Raw genomic sequence first — 22,279 nt, 5'->3', positions numbered from 1 at the left:
GCGACTGCACTTCCAAGTGTACTTGCAGTACACTTGTAGTGCAAAGTGGATTTGCCTTTAGTAAACCGACCCCAGTGCAGTGTAGAACAAGGCATGATAAGTCAATAATCAGCTGCAAGGAGACCACAAGCAATACAGGTTACTTCTCCTTTGTCTTCTGTTTGTTTTTTTGGGAAATGCATCCACGTGGCAGGTCCTATTTGATGCTTTTGGATATAAGGATGCATTCCAGCCAACACAAATGCTTAAAACATATGGGATCTTTTTGATACACATGTGTGGAAACCATCACCCTAACAAAATGTAGCAGGCGTTTTTATATAACTAGATTGGGCTAGCATTGCTTTGCATGAAAATTAAACTTTATTCAGAAGTGTCTTATTACTTATCAACAATAGAATTGTGAGTGGAGAAATTGCTTTAAGTTTACTATCCCTGTATGGGGCCTTTGGCCAAGCAATCTGCAATGGGAAATTGACTAAACATAGTAAACCATTTAGCTACTGGCAAGTCATCTGGATTGGACAAATGTCATTTATAATCATCCTAGTGAGCTAAAATGCCTAAGGAGAAGCTCAATGAACGGGTAATATTTAGCCACATTTTGATGGCCTGTCATATAGTAGGACCACAAAATCACATTAAGCAGAGGTGGACACGTACAGTTAGGTAGTCAGTCACTTCATTCTAGGAGCAAGTAGCCGTTTTTAAGGAAAAGTCTGCATCCATTGGCGGCAATAACAAAGGTTAAAAAAGTTTGGCCCCAGCTCTCATTATTCAGGGTCATTGAAAACTATTATTGCCCAGCTCTAATATTAATATGTGAAAAGCTTTTGTTCTGGAGTGCATGGTCAACCGTTTTCAAATTATATATCAATATAGTTTACTATATATTTTATACAATCAGTACATTTTTGGCCTTCTTGAAGCATACAGATTGATGCAAAAACAACATAACATGGTTGGTATCAAGGATTTGCTCTGTTCACTGAATGTTCAGATTACTTCTTTATGAATGAACAAGAAAATTCTGCTACGAATCAAAACATTCTAGCTGCCGAGATTCTGAAGTCTTTCTATTACTGTCAAAACTTCTGTCAATTCTTTTACCAACCAGTAATGATGTTTTTGCATATGAAAATCTTGAATGGGAAAATGAATGGTGAAAGTGTTTCCAGGCCCTGAAAAAAGTATCCATTCTCAAGTTCATTTGGATGGTGATTGACCTTGGTATGTCAATGGAATTTCCTTCTTTATATGAGAGTGAAAGAGTTCTATTCTTGCTGGCCAGGTTCAGAGTGAGGCCATAGAATAAATGATGGATAGGGTCCTCTTATACTCCAGCTGCCGCAGAGCAGAGCGCGCATTTACACATCGCAACCTTGTTAACAAATAACACCTCCAGTACTGACTTCATGACAGTCATCCTCCCTCTTCAGAGCCCATCAGACCAGGCATGGAAACTACATCTTTCAGCAAGGTTTCATTTGTCGCTAACTTAACTAGATGATGTTTTTTGGGCCTGGTTTTTAGGGGCTCAGATAACCGAAGCCAAAAAATGCCCTATAACAGTTATATACACCAGAGGTCTCGAAACTATGGCCCTCCAGTTGTCCAGGAACCACAATTCCCATCATGCCTAGTCATGTCTGTAAATGTCAAATGCCTCATGGGATGTGTAGTTCTGCAACAGCCGGAGAGCAGTAGTTTTGAGATCCCTGATATACACCATTCCAAATTAAATAAGTGGATTTGGAGTCAAAACATAATGGAGGATTAAACTGGGCTACCAAGTAGACTGATACTGATAAGAGGTTTCTCGTGTGACTGTTGAAGAAATATTGGAGTGTAAGCTTCACCAGGACAAGGGCCGATGCTAATGGCCAAATGTAGTAAGTAAATAGCTGTGTAAAACATAAGTTAAATGTAATAACTGCAAAGTATTAAAAAAAAAATTCGAATTTAAACATCACATAAAATGTTCACATGTCCAGTGAGCTCTCCAATGAAACCAACTGCTTCCTTTCAGTGTTGTCATCATTTTTTTTTTTTTTGTCTTGGAGGTCTATGCTCAATGTGGATGCCAAAAAAAATGGTGTGAAAGTTGTGTTCACTAATAGGCTTTATTTATTTTAGGTTTTTATCAACACCACAGAGGAAAGTGTCATTAAAGATTACCTCTTTGGGTGGGGAACCATAAGCTGAAACCAGCCATATGTGCCTGTGATGGAGCCATGTGGCACACTCACACTAAGAGTTAGGTGAGAGTATCAAGGGAACAAAGAGGCCGTACTGTCTATATTGTGTGCTCTTGTAGTAAATATCATGTGTCCTTAACCTGCTATTACCCTAACTCAGGGAGATCACTTTTACACCGGTTTGTAATCAGCCATGCAGGCCATCTCAGTTCAAATCTGTTAAGTGGATGACAATGTGAACACAGTTTACAGATAAAGCATTTCCTATGCTACCGTATAGTTGACTGATACATCTAAACGTGTATTAGATTCCTACTTTTTCCACGTATGTGTTATCAGTTATTACGCTTTCTAGTCTATGTGTTTCTTTTCACAGCTTGAAAACTGCTCGAGGGTGATTAAGAGTCAAAAATAAACACAAGACAATACAGTAAGGAGGGGGGGCATTGTAAACCGAGCTGGAGAATTGAGAGAGGTCAGCATCCTCAGTGCTACGTTGCTATAGTGAATATTGGACTGCAAAAAAAAATACAGGAAGACTGCTTTTCATACTAAAGTGCACTGAGCATTTTAGCTGCTACTCCACTCTTCACTATATGAAACACAAGGAAGGAAAAAAAAAAAAAAAAGACATGGAGAAAACATGACTGTCTTTGCTGTGTCAATTTATATATAGGTCAGCCACCAGGGGAAAATAACAGATCAGCCGAAAAAATAAAAAGAGAAACTTGTTCAGCATTAACTCCTTTCTTACCGGTAACCCTTTAAATGGAACCCTCTGGCAGTCTGACACAACTGCTTTTATGCTATAAATTGACGACTAATTTCTCTTAAAAAATATAAAAGCGGGGCTAAACAGCTGCAGTAATGGGCTTCATTCCTCTCCCATTGCTAACTAGCACTTCTGCTGCTGACCACAGAATCATGGGTGAGTGATGCCTCTTACAAGCATCAGTAAGACAAAGAGGAGACTTCTAGTCATCCCAGGCTTGACCTTCTGCTCTGTGCACATGGATCAATATTACCAATGGCACTTGATGCTCAGATCCATGAGAAATAGAGGCTCGCTGGAGTGTGCTGAAGTGTGTTTTTTTTTTTTTTTTAAGATAAAGTCTTAACTGAAAGATGTATAAATTACAGCTAGGAAAAAACAAAATGGGAAGAAATGTAGCTGAATATCTAACAAGAGATGAACTGACACAAAAAAAAATCTATCTACATTTAAATACCTATATTTGATCTGGCTGAAGCCATTTAAAGCACTCAGCTCAGCAATGGCAAGGAAACCAGGATTGGAATGGTTCCCTTGACTCTACATTTGAGAAAGTACATTCTTCTTTGATGTTGTGACCGTTTTGAAACAACAGAATACCTGTATGTGTACCCCCTATAAATAAATTGTTGTTAACATACTACCTCGCCATATAAAATGTCATCTTATGGGTAACATGGACGTTTTCCTCAAAACTGTATAATGTCAAACAAATAAAGACCACTGTCTTGCTAATTACACCACAGGCAGACTGTTATGATCAGCTGATCACATTTTTTTTTTTAACCAAGAGGCATAATCTACAAGGATGGCCAACCAGCACTGGGGATGCAAACTATTTATAGATGACTTGTGACTTTAAGATATATATCCAGTAAACCAGAATTTATCAGAGCTCTTTAGGTGTGGATTGGTGAAAGAAGAAATAAGGGTCAATAGAAGGGTGAGAGGGTCTCTCTCAACGCTTCACATATTCAAGCAGCAAAACCTGGTCACCATGCAAAAGTACATCTATAGTAGCGATCACTGACCTACATAAACCATTAGTTTAAAAATGTTACTACAGTGTTCCATGAGAGGAAACAGTCACGGTCCATCACAGGCCCACAGACGTTTAAAACTTCTTAACCGTCAAGGCTTCCACCTTGGCGCTCTTTTCCATACTGCTCTATTATTGTGTTGGTGTGCTACCATGGACAATATCAAGCTTGCTTTGAGTACTTTACACATTATTGCCAATGACTGTGCCAAAATTCCATGTTTAACTAGAATGTTCTCGTGTCATTACAATGCCATTGTCTGGCTGTCTCTCCTCAGAGTACCTGGAATCTTCGCATATCTCTTGGGTTCCCTGCATTCTTCAGGCAGTTTTGATTACACTTGAGGAAAAACTTTAGGAAGAATCTACAGAGAGAAAGAGAAAGAGAAGGGAAAACCTTTAATATGTTTTAAATATGAGACAGTCAAACCAAAATGGGACAGAACTTGGAGGGAAAGGGTTAATGATGTGGTTACACAAAGGGATCAGTCCATCCAAAACTGACATTTCAGTTTTTTTTGTACATATCGGCTATGGGTCTAATCACCCATTGCCATTGGACCCCAGCAATGAGTCCCCAGGTTTGCCCACGTTCCACGACCATTTACACTGGGGTCTCCCTCTTGATATTTTACATTGTACCAAACACAACAGGTAAAAGTCAGGTCCCATGGCTGGGTCCAGCATGGAGATCTTACTGCAGGAGTTCCAAAGGCATAACCTACAGGTCACAACACTATGTGAAATATCAGTTTTGATTGGTCACTGGTGAGCCTTCTTTAGCCAAAACAAGGCTGAATACATAGAAAAACACATATTTAAAATCACAGAATGTTACTTCACAAGTACAGATCTGAGTGTAGATCCGAGGGGAAGATCTGAAATGAGGGGAAGCTCTGCTGATTTTATCATCCAATCATGTGCAAGCTAAAATTATGTTTTTTATTTTCCTTTCATGTCCCCCTCAGATCTACAGCAACTGCACTTACAAGTGCACTCTGCAGTGCACTTGTAGTGCAAAGTAGATTTGCCTTTGGTAAATAACCCCCATAGTGTTGAGAAACATTTTGAAAAACACACATTTGTGGCAGTGTTGAATTGTAAGTCTGTTAACTTGCTGCACATTTTCACAGGCAAGTTGTACACTTGCAGAGCACTTGAAGCACAAGTTCTAGTTGACACTTTTCCAATTTGTAGCAAATTTGCGTGGCAAGTTTCTAGCAAGAGCAAAGTTGCAGTGGTGAGTCTACAGCAAGAGCTCTGCAAGTCTACAGCATGATAATTCAGCCACAGCGACCCCCTGTGGTGGGATGACTATTGCACAACAAAACTGAACCAAGAACTTGCAGCAGATTTACAGAATGTTTGCAAAGAAAGTTGATGGAGTCATGCAATGCGGACTTGCTGCAATTGTGCAACAAACTTGTGAAGCCTGGCACGTCTAGCAATAGCTTAGCAAGTTGTTTTCAAACTTGCAGCACAATATCTTGCTTAATGGGGTCTAGAATTCCTTCTTTTGTCTATCATGGCAGCTGCATGTTACATGAAGGCACCTCTGTCTCATGCTGTGCTGCAACCGATAGAAGTGCCAACACTGGGACCTACCACAAGATTACTGTATATAGATAATGACAGCCGGAAGTAATGCAAAACTGCCCTGTACTGCATAAGCATGCAGAGCCCAGACTTTACTAAACACAGCTGACTACTTGCCATGTGTATGCACTGAGAGCAACAAAAAGGCAATAATAGTAAACAGTTCTATGGTTGGTGCTCTCTATCCATACAGCAGGATCGCATGTTACGCATGCTGCAAAAACATCTATAACTTTGTTTTTAAACTAGAAAGATTAAACAGGTGCACTTTGCTGAAACATAGCGCCAAGCACTGGAGAATTTTTTGTGTACTTCTAAAAGATAAAATATCAAAAATGTACTATTAGTGTATTTTAACAGACATAGCTCCTTCACACATTATACGTTTTTCACATCAGGTTTGGTGGTTCTTTCAGCATTCAAGATCTTTTACAGTTTTAAAGACAATATTGAAAAAAAAAAAGAAAAAAAAAAGAAACCTGTGCACATCTGCCCTGACAATGGCACACAAACAGTCATATGCCATCAGCATACAGTAAGTCACTTGATATTCCACCCAGCAATTTCTCCTAACTACTAGCCTGCAATTACGCAGCCCACGTTGTGTTGTGAGGTAAATTAGGTGCACCTGCGGCCAGACTTCATTTGAACAGCATCAGAAAGAGAGAGAGGACCTAACAAGGTGAGGACGTGCCTCAAACTTATAGTCCTGTCAAGCAATTAGGTTCTCACTTCAGGGACATCCGCGCAGTGCAATTATGCCACACATTACAAGCGGGCTAATCTTCTGAACAAATGTCATGTCTGTGAGAAGCTAGCAAAAGCGGTTCATCTGCAAATGGCTCTGCTCTTAAGCCCTTACCTTATGCATGTAACAAGCTGCTGCGCCTTTCTGATTAAATCATTTTACTAGCGCTTAGCAAGAAGAATGTGCAAGTGTTTTCCACCGCTTATCTGATGTAGGACTTGACATGTGAACCCCTCTACGTATTAAAAGTACAGAGACTTTCCAAGTGCTTTAATGCAAACTTAGTTGAAAGACCGCTTACAGCTGTTCATACATAAGCAGATCCCAACACCGAAGACTTACACTGTTATCTTAATCAAACACACTGGTGGGTGCAAGGGGGTTGGCTGCTGTGCTGCTAGTGCAGGGGAGGATGGAAGCAAAGCGACATAAGCTGCATAGTGGTGCCCTAGTGCGGTGATTCTCAACCTCAGTCCTCAAGTACCCCCAACGGGCCATGTTTTGGGAACTTCCCTTAGATAAAAAAGCTCTTATCAATACCATGTCATTGATATTTATTTAAAGCAGCTGTGCAAAGTAAAGGAAAACCTGAAAACATGGCCTGTTGGGGGTACTTGAGGACTGAGGTTGAGAACCACTGCCCTAGTGGACCTTGCATGACAACCATCTTCCATCCTAGATGTTTGATAGCCAAGCAGTTATCTATAAACATTAAAAGTCATCAGTGGCCCATCAGTTGCCTCGATCAACTTAGACCTTGATCTTCAATAAATATGCATTAAACATACTCTACATGCATGCACATGTCTGAACAGGCAAAAACAGCCAAAAAGTGATTAATTCCAAAAGTCTAATCTAAAGACTGAATAAATCAAGGTGAACCTAATTCATTCTAAATTTAGACACCTGTACTTTGGAGGCAATCTGTGGGTTGCATAGCAATACCCATTGGATGGCCTCCTAGTTTGGGTTTTTTCAACTTGATTGGATGACAATAAAGCCTGTAGAGGAAGGTCAGACACACTGGTGGGTGCAAGGGGGTTGGCTTCTGTGCTACTAGTACAGGGGAGGATGGAAACAAAGTGACATAAGCTGCATTGTGGTGCCCTAGTGGACCTTGTATGACAAACGTCTTCCATCCTAGATGTTTTATAGCCAAGCAGTTATCTATCAACATTAAAAGTCATCAATGGCCCATCAGTTGCCTTGATCAACTTAGATGTTTCTCTTCAATAAATGTGCATTAAACATACTCTTCATGCATGCACATACCCAGTACTGTCTGAACAGACAAAAACAGTCAAAAAGTGAATAATTCAAAAAGTCTAATCTAAAGACTGAATAAATCAAGGCGAACCTAATTCATTCTAAATTTAGACACCTGTACTATGGAAGCAATCTGTAGGCTACACAGTAATACCCATTGACATTGAATGGCCTCCTAGTCCAGTTTTTTTCAACTTGGTTGGGTGACAGTAAAGCCTATAGGGGGGGAGGTCAGACAGTCCCAGATACTGTTGTTGGGAGATAATGCAACTGGGCTAGAAAATCAAACCCAAGCACTACTATTTCCCTTGGAGAAAAGTGGCCAGAGAGCTACAGGGACTATCCACTCTCTGCCAAGCAACACTTTGCCTGCTCCAATGTGTAAGCAGGAATGCTTGAGTGACTAAAGCCTTTGCTGTGGCTATGGATATTGAGAAATGGTCAGATCATGCACATAAGTCTAATCGTAATCTGATGTCTATGTCTAGCTTGAGAATGGGATGTGTGTAATGGTGTATGCTTTATAGCTAAAGCCTAGACTGCCAGAGACCCATATAGATTGTGTTATGAATCCCCAAATCCTATTTTAAGTATTAAAAAAAAAAAATGTATTGCAGTAAGACCTGCTGGCAATGGAAGCGTTAATTGTACAAGTTGCTTAGGACATGGTTATTCATTGACTGGTAATTCCATTGCCGAGATACAAGTCGTACAGATTCACTCATTCCAAGTCAAATGGTAATTCTCATCCTTTGCTCTATTACCCTTTAATTGGCTTTTTCTTAGAAAATATCTGACAAGCGCCTTTACATATCTCTTCCCCAGACCCCGGCACACAAAGGATTTAATGCTCTTGTTAGGAGAGTAGGGGAGGAAGAGGAGGGAAAAAAAGCCTTGTGTCAGAAAATCTTTGGCTCTCTCACCAATAAAGTGTGTATTACTCCTAAACATGGATTTGTGACTCAGTGCAGGGGGGGCGATACAAATTCCAACCTGTCATTAGTGCATTACACGTAATTGTGTACAGTATGTTTCCCTTTGCATCTGTTGGCCCATTATCAAAATGACCATTATGTATACTAATTCCCTGACCCTGTCTGTATTTCCCTAAAGAGTCATAATCTTTCACAGTAGGTAGAATAAATCAGCCTTGAAATACAGCCTTTATGTACTTGAGTCTCTAGGCCTCCCTGTAAGGCAGTAGCTATGGAAAAGCCTTCTTGAGGAAACGATAGCTAGAGCGGAGATGGGGGGCCATTATGTACAAATAGAAAAAGGGGCAAAATTAAAAAGTTCTCATAGTATATACAAACACAAACTTTCTCGCAAAGCAAAATGCCCATCTGAGAAACATCTTATAGCAACTCTGTGCCTCTTAGGCCTCGTTCTTGGATAGTGATGTCATCAGCTATGGAACAATAAAGTGAAAACCCAAAAAGTTTATGGCAACTTCTACCTGATCCAAAAGTGCAACAAACTGAGATAAAGTCCCAAGGCATGTTTGGACCCACTTTTCCAGCATGGACAGTGCTTTCATTTCTCAGTAAGTGGTTTATAGTCAGGGTTAACTAAAACTCACATGTAATTTCACCTACAGTTTGCCAGAAAATATCTGGAGAAATCTGAAGGTATCTGGAAGAAAGTTCTATGATTTGACATGACGATAACTGAACTTGAAAAACTCACAAAAGACATCAAATTGGTCAAAAGCCAAAGACTGCACACAAAGACACCATTCCCATTGTGAAGCATGGTGGTGGCAACATCATAATGTGGAAAGTTTATTTGTAGCAGGCCCTGGGGGGGCTTATGAGGGTAGAAGGTAGAATGAATACAGCAAAATGCAGGTAAATTCTGGAGGAAAACCAGATGCCATCTGCAGGAAATCTGAGCCTAAGGAGAATTGTCTTCTTGCAAGACAATAAGAATAAACATACATGCACATATACACAGCATTTCTTCCCATTAGATAGACAGATAGATAGATAGATAGATAGATAGATAGATAGATAGATAGATAGATAGATAGATAGATAGATAGATAGATAGATAGATAGATAGATAGATAGATAGATAGATAGATAGATAGATACACATACATATGGCTCAGATTACAGATAGAGAGCTGAAAGGATCCTCCAACGCCTAATGTGAAATATCTGCATCCAGTTGGTTGGACCTAAGAATTACATTTCGGTTTCTTGGTACAGAGAACCTGAATATTGAACAGACTGCACCTTTCCACTCACTGCTATCATCCCCCTGTTTACATTTAGGAATTGTTACTCTTAGCAGACTGTATAAAGCATAAAATTGATCGAGAGGCAGAAGCCGCTGATAATAAAATGACAAGTTAGGACATGTGTCTTAATTCCCTAAGCGTACAGCCCTCCGTTACAGTGTTTTCCTAGCTGCCATCTCAATGTTTATAGAGCAGCCATGGTGCAGATTGGCATTTCCTAAGAAGCTTTTGTGTAAAAAGTTGTTTCTATGTGTAACAAGTGCTCAGTGATAATGGGCACCCTGACACCTTAGCATATAGTTGTAAGTGCTAACCAAAGCCTTTTTATTTGTTTCAAGTGTATTGACTTTCTACAATCTGTGCAAAAGTGCACGTTTTGCAATGACTAAAATATGGAACCAGTTAAAAGGTCCAGTTTAAAGAAAAAAGCAGTAAGAAAAATAAAGACTTAATTATTGTTTATTAACTATTTTCCTTGCTAGGAGAACAGCTATAATACAATCCAATATCAGAGAACCTGCACATTTGTTGACTATATGTCTGTCCCAGATTTATCATGTCAAGCAACAACACAGCTTACCCAAAGTAATAAAGGTAGCGCATATTGCATCATGGGAAAAATAGGTTTCTTTCCTGACTCAGATTTGACATATTGTAGAGGCTAAGGGACCATAAGGGTAACCATATTTAATTCCTATACAGCTATCAGACCATATGCTCAAAAATGTTTATTTCTCTAAAATAGTTTTTTCTTTGTGGTCAGTTTACATGCAATATTGGTTAACCGTATCTTCTTTAAACTTTCTAGTTCAAACTCATTTGAAGTTAATTAAAGTGTATGTATAACCAATTTTTTATTATTGAATAGAGGAGGGAAGGAATAGAATCCCTGCCAAGCCTTTATTGCTGCCTGTGTCCTCTGTAAATTAGCAGTAGTGACATTTGCCGCATAAATAGAAAATATTGGGATATCCAAAAAGTTAGAGATTTCACCAGAACAAGAGGCAAGGGCAATTCTTCCAATTCAGGCACCTGTTCTGGTGACAACTTCCCCTCATTTTTCAGAGATTCATCATCACTTCCTGTTTTGTCTCAAGTACAGGAAGTAGAGGGGAAATCTCCCAACTGGGGGGGGGGGGGTGCAGTAAAAAATAGACTGACATTGGGGTTTAGCCCTTCCCTACTTTATCCAAAGCTAAAAAAAGTTTGGCGATATATATATATATATATATATATATATATATATATATATATATATATATTATTATTATTATTATTATTATATATAAATATATATAGGTACTTCTATGTCTGTGAAAAACTCAATGATGTGCATGACCTAACAGTAACTAATCAGAGCTCTAATGCTTACTCATCCTAAACATCTTATAGGCTGAAGCACATAAATTATGTTGCATATTAATGAGGGCATATTCAGCACATCCACGCCGTGGGCACATTACAAGGCACCTATAACCCATAGTCCTAGTACCCTGAGACCACTACTGCCCACCCATAGTCATTTCCAGAGCCTGACCCATTTTTTGTGTATTTAAGCCATGAATTAGTTCATTTATATTTACTTTTATGAAGCCGATTATCCAAAGCTTCCCTATCGGATGAAAATCATTTTAATTGTAGTGTGAGGCTCCGGTGTAATATCCATTACATTATGAGCTGTTTAAATTCTACAAGGGTATTGTGTAAATTGGCCCTTTGCGAGCTGGGAAGCAATTACCACCAAACAGCTCTCTTTTAAACGGCTACAGAAGTTTGTGGTGTTGTTTAGGACAATCAGAAACAAAGGAGGCTGTTTAATTGTAATTTAATGGAATATCAAGAAGTCCGTGGCATTAGATGCTGGCAACGGAGAGAGAGAGAGAGTGAGAGAGAAAAAAAAATTAACTGCAATTATGTTTGATTAAAGCTATCTTTCTCAATAATCAGCCATCCTGACAGGCCATGGGGCTCTAGTGGGTTCCAGGATGGCAAAAGGTGTTCGGCAATATTAAGACCAATAAATGAGATATTAGCATAGCTAATTACAGCACTGCAAAACCTGTAAAATGGACCTCTGTGTATTGTAATGTGTGAAATAATTGGCTAAGGCCATTATCAATTACATAAGGAATGAATTTGGGATGTCAGGGAAAGGCTGATGGGATGCATTTTGCTTGACACAGCTAGTTCTCCCTCATGCCTTTATGTAACAAAAGGTCTTATCAGTTCTCTATCAAACAGCTGAAACTTCATGTAGCCGCCAAGCTGCTGATGGAATGATCTGGGCAACGAGCGTCGGGCAATTAGTACAGCTACCCGTTCTTCCCTTTCTCACCTCACCCAAGCCTCTAATCATAATGGTTTTGTTCCCTTTGCTCATAATAAAAATAATAGATGGTGTTCAAACCCAAGAGAGGTTGGATACAAGGGTGTATGTCCTCCCCACCAGAAACTCTAAAGAGAGATCTGATCATATCTAGGAGAACACAAGGGCCGGGCAGAGAGACAGTCAACTTTGTAAAAATTACTCATTATCTATATTGTGTGGGTGGGTCTGGACAGGTATTTGAACCACAGTTGTCACATAGTCGGTAAGGCTGAAAAGTTAGGAAGAGGATGTTCATTATGACATGACACCGTAGCAAAATACAGGCAAAACCCACATCAACCAAACAGAAGTCTGCCTTAAGATTTCAAAGTAGGTCCACATTAAAGCAAACCTTTCCATAATATTTTCTTAACATTCTGTTCTATTCATTGTAAACCTCCAATGTCTGTTTTTCCAAAGCATACTCCCTTTGTGTTTCACTATGCTCCATGTAGCGGCACCAACAATGGCTACAATATCAGAGTCTTGGCATGAGCACAGATTCCATACAGGTAAGACAGCAAGAGTTCAGAAGCCGCAGCATGGCCAGGGGGAGTTCACGCAAAGTGATGTGAAGAGCTATGGGAAGTGGAGGGAAGAGGCAGATGACAACTTTGTCCAAAAGTCGATATTTTCATATTCAAACACAGATTTCTCTGCATATAAACCTAATTTTCAAGATTTTTTTTTTAATACACTATGAACTGCTGATGTGGTTCTTAGTCCTTGGTTTACTTTGCAGTGGTTGAGTTTGTTACAAGTTTACTTTACCTTGAGATATGCCTTCTGATGATGTCTGTTTTATTCTGCCATGTTGTTTAATAAAAATTTCATACAAGACCAAAGGCAACATTCAGTATGTAGTATTTTTAGCAACCATTAGGACATCCTCTATTATTTATAGTTTGGATTCTAACAGCAGGTATGGACACATTCCATTGGACTTTGGGAATCAGTCCGTTCAGAAACCAGGTGGTTTCATAATAATAGAAGAGGCTCAAATAGGTTTGGTACCTGGATCCTAGGATTTGTCATGTCTGGGCTATACATTACTGCAGCTAGCATTTAGAAAATGCCCTGTTTGCCTAATGCCCCTACCTATAGAAGGACAGGAGATGTCCATGGGCTTAAATAAAGGCATAGGCCACTGGGGGGGGGGGGGAGATTTACTAAAACTGGAACACCCTGAATCTGGTGCAGCTGTGCATGGTCGCCAATCAGCTTCTAACTTCAGCTTGTTCAGTTAAGCTTTGACAATAAAACCTGGAAGCTGATTGGTTTCTATGCAGAACTGCACCAGATTTTTCATGCTCCAGTTTTAATACCCCCCCCCCCCACTATGGAGCTATTAAAGAGCCCAGAAGCACAGCAGGCCTACATAGTGAATTATGTTGGTGGTCATAACAAAAAAATGTATATTAAGTTTTTAGCCCACCATACAACTGCTATTAAAACAATTAGCATTCATTTTAACTAAGGCAAATGCTATTGAGATGAAGATTAGAGAGACCAAGGTGACTTGATGTAGTCACATGATACATAGTAAAGCCCCATACACACTATTCAATTTTCTGCAGATTTTTGTCTTCAGATTTATCAAAACCATGTAGTGCAAGGGCCGGCCTGATTGCATACAAATTGAAACTCCTAAGGTTTGACCTCATATTGGAGGAGATTTACTAAAACTGGAGCATGCAAAATCTGGTGCAGTTCTGCACAGAAACCAATCAGCTTCCAGGTTTTCTTGGCAATGCTTAGTTGAACAAGCTGAAGTTAGCGGCTGCTTGGCTTACCATGCTTCCATTTTAGTAAACCCCCCCCCCCCCCCATTATATGGTTTTGGTAAATCTGAAGACAAAAATCTGCAGAAAATCTAATAGTATGTATGGGGGTCTAAGATTCAAAACAAGAACTCTAGTGCTGTAAGGTTTACGTGCCAACCACCTAAGCCACTGTGCCACTCATATTTATTGGGAACGTGTGTTAAAACTGATCTGGAGGGTCCACACCACCCACAACCCAGTAGGAAACAGCCACTAGCTGACAGATCCCACTAACTCCAGTTGTAATGCATATTGTTTAAATGAAAAGACACTTAGAACCTAAACAAGTGCAAGCACCGCCTTTAGCATTGTCAAAAATATGATTTCTCGGCATGGAGGGGTTAAAGGGAGCCTGTTAAAAGATTTTCCAGTGATTGAGAAGAGAGTGAGCACTCTTCTGCTTCTAAGCAGTCTCCCCTAATTACTGGTAAGTCATTGAGAGTCGAGGGCCACAGCTGTGTGCTGTGTGTGAGCCAGGCCATCAGTCGCTCTGAGTATTGATTACTGAGCAATTCTAGCTGATCGGGTCCTGGAGCTTCACAGACAATGCGCTTTCCTCACAAAACCTGTAATGAGCAGTTCCTATACAAGGATACATTCTGCTGACACCAGATCTCTGCACTAAGATAGTATACAGGTCAATACATATTGGATTTCCAAAATGCTAGGGTCTTAATGTCAGGCCCCCCTCTCTTTTCTTTTCCACTTCTGCCATTAGCTATTATATAGGTTCACGTGCTTTAAAAAAAAAAAAAAAAATTACTCCATTAGTTTGATTTATACTTCAAATATCCCATGACAAATTGCCTTAACACCAGACTTATTAAATTCTTGTACATTTCGAGTTATGGGCCTCATATACTTGTAACCTAGGCATGACGTCATCATGGAAAGTGCATGGTGTAAGGGCTATTGAATTTTACAGCTGGAACCAGATGTCTGTTCTGTCTTTTATCTCTCTTTCCTAAAGGAGAACTCGGTTATACGCTGTTCACACCCAAATGGCTCTTACAACCTAACTAAGAGGCATTTTCAGAAAAATAGCCCTCTTTGATAATATAAATGTATTTTGGGGCTCCCCTGTCTCCAACAGGCACTTTCAGAAGAAGTTGAAGTATTCCGATTTTGTGCTATGATTCTTCCTTCCTAGTATAGCTGGACAGGTCTGAACCATTAAACAACAAAAAAAAAAAGTAACAGGCACTTTCAATGTTTTTTTTGTTTGATATAAGCTGTGATGTCAATCAGCATTATGGAATATGTAAAATCCCAGGCACACCATTTTTTAGGGTGTTACGCTTTGACCTGAAGAAGGAAAAAGGTAACCTGCCAGGACCTAAATATATACGGTGTCATCACTGACCTGGTTGTTAAGGAACAAGCTCTAGGGTTGTCATCCTTATCCCTTCCTAATTTGTAAGTCCCTGATCCGGAACAAGTATGTATATGCAAAGTTTAGACTTCACTGGAGGAATGTTGTTTAGGTTAGGGACTCAGTGGGGGAGATTTAGGCTGGTTTCACGCGGGCGGTCCGATCATGGTCCACCTGTCAGTTCTTCAGGCGGACCTGATTGGAGCAGCAATTGTTTTCTTTGGAGAGGCGGATATCAGTGGACATGTGTCCAAACCGATCCTGTCTGCCAAAAATGGACTACAAGGATGAGGTGACAGTCGGGTGGAAACGGACTGGCAGTTTGTTTCTATCCGATCGCCCCATAAAGAACAGCAGGGCTGTGTCCATGCCCGCTCTGCATAGTGGAGCGGACACAGACCTGTCATCCACTTGCTCAAAGGGGATCAGCGGAGAGATCCCCTGCTGAGCATGAACAGGTGGATGCACATTACGGGGTCCGCCCCGTATAAAAGGGGCCTTACTGGAAACTGGAGCACTTATAATCTGGTGCAGCTGTGCATAGTAACCAATCAGCTTCTAACTTCAGCTTGTTCAATTAAGCTTTGACAATAAAACCTGGAAGCTGATTGGTTATTGTGCACAGCAGCACCAGATTCCCCAAATATTTAGGTAACGCAAGGCTGAGGATAGCAGCTGTGGAACGTACACCTTTAAAACATGACCTCAAGGTTCCCATCCAATTTCTTTTTCTGACAGATCCCCTTTACCTGGTTACACTAAACAGTTTCAACATTACATATTTAAAGACGACAAATGAAAAGCTAATTACTAATATCGGCATAACATTTCTGGCCTTTATTAAGAAGGCCCGTTCACAATGGTGCAATTTCTCTTGCATCTACTATCACTCTGCAATGCACGACAATAAAAAATCACATTATTCTCTATTCACATCAATGCAACATGGTGCGATTTTTGAAAAAATGCATGTGCTTCTTTTGGTGCAGCATAGTAAGTTTTTTGCCCCATGACCTTCAATAGAAGCGCATAAAAAAATCATGGGCGTGCCTTACTGGTCAGTTTCGGCAGGTGTTTGTGTTTAACAACCAGCCTTTTCCTACAAAAAAAAATGCATGAAGCATGAAAACGCATCAAAAATGCGCTACAAATGCGCACTGAAAATCGCATGATTATGCAGCAGCACTAGTGTGAACCTAGGTGAAAAAAAGAAGCCAGTAAGGGCAAAACTCTACTCCATGCAGATTGATCCATTTCTGAATCTGCCCCCACCCACTTCCTATGATTACAGGATGTTGCCATGCAGGGAAAAGTTATGCTACACTCTCTGACAATCCTGCTGCAACTTACAATCAGTCCCTGGTACCTGGATATATTTTATTTATTATTACACGTATTTATATAGTGGTAACAATTTATGCAGCGATCTACATACTGTACATTGACATCAGTCCCTGCCCTCAAGGAGCTTTTAAGCTAAGGTCCCTATCTTACATATCTTACATAGTGCCAATTCAGAGAGGAACCAATGAATGTGGGAGGAAACCCATGCGAGTACAGAGAGAACATGCAAACTCCATGCAGGTACTGTCCTGGTTGGGGTTCAAACCGAGGACCCCAGTGCTGCAAGGCATAAGTGCTAAGCACCAAGCCATTGTGCTGCCCTGTATACTTTAGCTATGCTTTTTATTCTCACTGCAGTTTTGCAGCCGAGACAGTGGATAAAGTAACCACAAATAAGAAGCAAGAGAAAATAGGAAAGCAAGCTACTGTAAAATCGCAGGATTTAAATGTTGCCATCCCGGCGGTGCCCTCGCTAACCACCATGTAAATGTGGATGTTGGCGGATTTGAGAATATACATGACTTGACTCACAGTTGAACAATTACTGGCCTTTGTCGCGGGGCTCCCACTCCACTGTAGCGGATTTTATCTCCAGTGGACTGCAGCTATTTTCCTTCCCTCCGCTGTAGTAACCACACCGCATTAACAATATTTGTACTACAATCGCCAAGGGACCCACTTCCCAGATTCTATCACTTCTTTATCTCCTGACAAATACCTTACTATTGAACATTATTAGGTTTAGAAAATTAACCCCTCGCCAACCGCAGCGCAGTAGTCTGAGTTAAAACCTTATCGCTTTATCCCCCCCCCCCTCCTCTCCAATAATGGTTTCCTCCCCCTCCTTGCTTTTCATCACTGCTCCTGCCGCCGCTGTCAAGGGGCATTTATAGATACCATGATCTTGTACTTTGCAATGATTCTCATTACAACAATGCCAAACAGATCTGATGGGATTTAATAACTTTTTTGACCCAGTTCAATATGTTGCTCAGTGCACAGGCATGCCGTTAAGCATTGCTGCACTGGACCGTTGCTGAAATATTGGAGCTGGATTTAAAAACAATAACAACAACCGATAAAATCTCAACAAAAATAAAATGCATGTAACTAATGAGAATCTGGGAGAAGAAAAGCCACAACAATCCTAAACTGTCTCTATATTTAAAGTGGTAATAAACATATTTGAAACTTTGCTCTACAGGTAAGCTTATAATAAGTCTTATCTATAGGTACCTTGGAAACGGCCTAAATGTGCGCCATTTAGAAGATAGCACATCGGCTCAAACCTATCATGTCACTGGCGCATGTGCAGCATGCTCTGCATTCTCGGTACACTGAGTGTGCCATGATTCAAGTATCACCGTGCCGCGATGGTGACTCCTGTGCGAAGGTGTAGGAGTAAAGTTATCACGGCCGGTTGGAGAGCACAAACCCGAATGGAAGACTGGTCAAATATGGAAACAATGACAGGAAGGTTTTGAGATAGGGGGTTATTTACGAAAGGAAAATCCACTTTGCACGGCAAGTGCACTTGGAAGTGCAGTCGCTCTAAATCTAAGGGGTAGATCTGAAATGAGTGGAAGCTCTGCTGATTTTATCATCCAATCATGTGCAAGCTAAAATGCTGTTTTTTATTTTCCCTGCATGTCCCCCTCGGATCTACAGCGACTTTACTTCCAAGTGCACTTTGAGTGCACTTGTAAGTGCACTTGCAGTGCAAAGTGGATTTTCCTTTAGTAAATAACCCCCACAATGTGCTAGTATGCAATGCATGAAGGTTCTGTCACAATGTGCTAGTATGCAGACGACTGACATCCTCCATATCAAATGATGATGCCATTGGTCGTTAGGACACCAGCAGTTAGAAGGTTGTAATGGCGCACAATGAAAACCTGTGGCTTTGCGTAACTAGAAGGCAGGCTTCATCCCCACGCCAGCTTGTATACAATTTTTGGGCAATTTATAGGCATTTTACCAAGGCATCCTTGAAGAAACCTGAAGGCCCCCCAAGGGTGCCTGGGCCTCCATATCAACTGATGATGCCATTGGTCGTTGGGACGCCAGCAGCTAGAAGGTTGTAATGGTGCACAATGAAAACCTGTGGCTTTCCGTAACTAGAAGGCAGGCTTCATCCCCACGCCAGCTGGTATACAATTTTTGGGCAATTTTTAGGCATTTTACCAAGGTATCCTTGAAGAAACCTGAAGCCCCCCCCCCCCAAGGGTGCTTGGGCACCCTGGTTGAAAAAGGCTGTTCTAGAGGCTCTGCATGCAAGGGGCAGGGTTGGGGATTTAGTAATCTCTGGATCTCCCCAAAGAAGATCTGGAGAAATAGGCATTCATAGTGTCTGGCAAAAAGGCAACAGTTATTGGACCCACATCTTTTTTTAATCATCACTAATTGGACTGCTTTATAGAAGTTTACAATTTATTATTTTTTCTATTGGTTGGACTTTTATTTAAACTGGACTACCTTAGAAGAAGAGAATATACACCTTAAAAGCTTGTCCCGAAAATGAATTTGGGCAATAGTGCAAATAAAAAAAGTATCACAGACAGTCCGCTCACCACTAGAGAAACAGACATTTCTTATTTCTTATTTATTTATTTATCAGCTTATTTACACATTGTTACAATATTCTAAGCTAAGTTTGGTCCAGTAAAACAAGAAAATGTTCTGTGTCAAAAGGGTGATCCTTACATGGGGTATTGCTTAAGGCGCTAAAGGCTCCCGTGATGGTAATCCGGCTCTGCTTGTTGGCATTTTCCCCAAACTAAACTATCAGTGCATGCAACCCTTTTAAAAAAATAAAAAATAAATGACAGTTGCCATAATACACTGTAGGAAAATCTAACTGTCTGCAGTTATTTTTTATAAGCCACATTTTTTTTTTATCTGTCAGTGTTCTGGTTATGTCCTCCCTACCCATGCCTACCATGATGGTTTTGATAAGGTTGTCCATTTTAAAAGCAGAAAAAGAAACATAAAGAGTGCAATATTTACACAAGGGTTCCCTTTTCAAAGGCCGATATTTCCTCTACTCCCCACCCCCCTCCCCACTCCCATCTTTACCTATTCCTCTGTTTCTAATGGTTAGTGTGGAACTGACACAATTTCCCCAGCAGATCCCTCGCCCTGTCAATCAGCCTGTATTTTGTCTTTCACTGTGGGCTCATTAAAACCTCTTTTTCACTCCCTCTGGACTCTACTCTATTTGCCAGCTCTGATCACATAGTTCCTTCTCTAAGAAAAATGCCAGCATCACTTGCCTCACATCAAATGCCTTGCTAGGAACTTGTTGCCAGCTCTGGGGGAGTTTTGTTTTATTTTTTTTTTCTTTCTCTTTTTTTTGTACAAGCTATGGAAAAATTAGGGAGATCGTGTACAAATTGCCAGAAGGAACCGGTGTTAAAGCAAACCTGTCAAAGGTCCTCTTACTGTAATCACTGCAGCTACACAGCGAAATATTGTCACCTCAAATCTGCCCATCTATGGAAGAGATAGATGACCATACCTATAGAAATTTGATAGAGTGACTTAATCTTTTTTATTCCACTCTTTATCGAAACCAAAAGGAATTGAAGATACAGAATGGTGGTTTAGTGGTCCGTGGTGGTTCAGAGTGACCACCAGAAGATGGGATCAAAATTGCCCCAGCCAAACATGATGGAAAAATCAGATTTTTTAAGGCCACTTTTTTAAAATAAAATTAAATAAATGCATCCAAAAATGTGAATTTTCTTTTGCATTGGTGCCTACAAAGCCTTGCATCCACAGTTAGTGGATCGCAAATGCAATGCACAGGCTCCTGCAGACTATTCCAGATAGATACAGAGGTACGGACCTACTGCAATGGGGTTGGAGGAAGTAATCAATGAACTTTGAGCACAGTGATGTCACCGCACGTGTAGTCCACCAAGATCCACAAGTCTCTGCTCCAGTGCCAGATGAGACTTACAGTCTTCTATTCAAAGATCTGTGTGAATGGATTACACAGCTGAGCGTGGCACCACCTGCACAGTAATAAAATAGAGGATGCTGCTGGGAGAACCCCACAGTTCAAGTACCTGTGGGGTGGTTGATTTGAGGGTGGAGGCTGTGGAAAAAGACCAGGTTACACTCAAAATACGTGTGGCATAAAACATTGTTTAGAACGTTGGCCTTTAAATGCAGTTTCCTCATTTTTTTTTCTGTTTTAACGCCATTTCAATATATCTTTCAATACATGGTATTAGAGTTGACAATGTAGCTTAGTTTTGACTTTACAGTCAACTGAGTTCTGGTGGTCAACTGAACTCATGGGTGGTAGACTGCTTGGTTTCTGGCGATTACTTGCAATCATATTGGTAATTTCTGGGGGGCTCAAAATTGGTTAAAAGTGACTGAAAATTGGCATATATAGTTTTTTTATTTCACATTGGCAAGCTGTCCTCTCCTATCTGTGCAAAATGCTCCATGACTACATTCTAACACATGGCTTGGCAGTGCCCACCTATCAGAAGTTTCTGGTCTGCAGTTACAGATTTCCTTAGTAATCTTACGCAATTGCCAAATGTCTGTGATCCTTTAGGATGTCTATTTGGGTATATAGATGATGATACTATAACTAGTCGCACTAAAACTTTTATACGCCTGGTCTTGTTTTATGCCAAAAAATCCATAGCCATACGCTGGAAATCGCAACCCCCCCCCCCATCCAACGTACCTTTTTAGATTACATTAATCAATCAAGCAATCACACTGTATAAGATAACTTATGAAGCCAGAGGATGCCCTTAAAAATATTTCTTAAAATTTTGTCCCTTTGGGTAGAATCTAAACGCACTATAGCGCCTCAAGGGAGTGATATCTCCTGATCTTGTGAGAACTTTGAAATGGCCTCTCCAAACAAACGTAACAGGTAAATGAAAACCATTAAAAATAGTACCATCATCCAAAAATATATTGAGAATCAGGATGGTGGGAGCCTGGAGCGCCCACCCTCCTGATTCTCACCTCCTGATCTTGTAACATATCTGATTCACCAAGTATACTTTGAATATGTATACACCCCCCCACCCCCCCTTCATTTTTTTTTTTTTATGTTCTGGTCGATGGTTCTGTGATGGCTCTGTAATTACTGGACATTTTGTTTACTGCTATGCTACCTGTTTATGCAAAAGTTTTTCACCCTAGTTTGTATTTGCTATCTTTTACATACAATAAAAGTTACCTTTAAAAAAAAAAAAGAAGAAAATTGCCATATATGGCCAACTTAATAGCCTTTTCAGTGGTCTCTTGCCGCTCTGAGAGAAGAGGCATCACATCTGATGTAGTCAGCTGACCCCCCCAAGGTAACAAGAGAGGCCATCGCTGATGGCCGAGCCAATAACGAGAACTATTCCAAAAAAGCATGCATTTTATAAAAGTGTCAATTTTGTTTTACATATGGAATGTTGTGAAACTTTTTTTATTGGCTCATGTTCTTGCAGCACACCAAAACTTTTTCTACTATACCAGAAAGAAAGC

General features: G+C 40.3%; 1 protein-coding gene across 29 annotated transcripts in view; it reads right to left on the bottom strand.

Annotated features, from left to right (window-relative positions):
- The window catches only part of EBF3 (EBF transcription factor 3), a 221,588-nt gene that overhangs the window by 77,926 nt on the left and 121,383 nt on the right, over positions 1-22,279 (bottom strand). For all 29 annotated transcript variants that reach the window (XM_073595697.1, XM_073595698.1, XM_073595703.1 and 26 more), the window contains exon 7: positions 4,293-4,374. In XM_073595697.1, the coding sequence (XP_073451798.1) occupies positions 4,293-4,374 (82 nt within the window). The remainder of the gene's footprint in view (positions 1-4,292; positions 4,375-22,279) is intronic.

Source organism: Aquarana catesbeiana, linkage group LG08 (genome assembly GCF_042186555.1).
Source record: "Aquarana catesbeiana isolate 2022-GZ linkage group LG08, ASM4218655v1, whole genome shotgun sequence".
Classification (NCBI taxonomy): Eukaryota; Metazoa; Chordata; class Amphibia; order Anura; family Ranidae; genus Aquarana; species Aquarana catesbeiana.
This window is presented reverse-complemented; position numbering and strand designations above follow the sequence as displayed.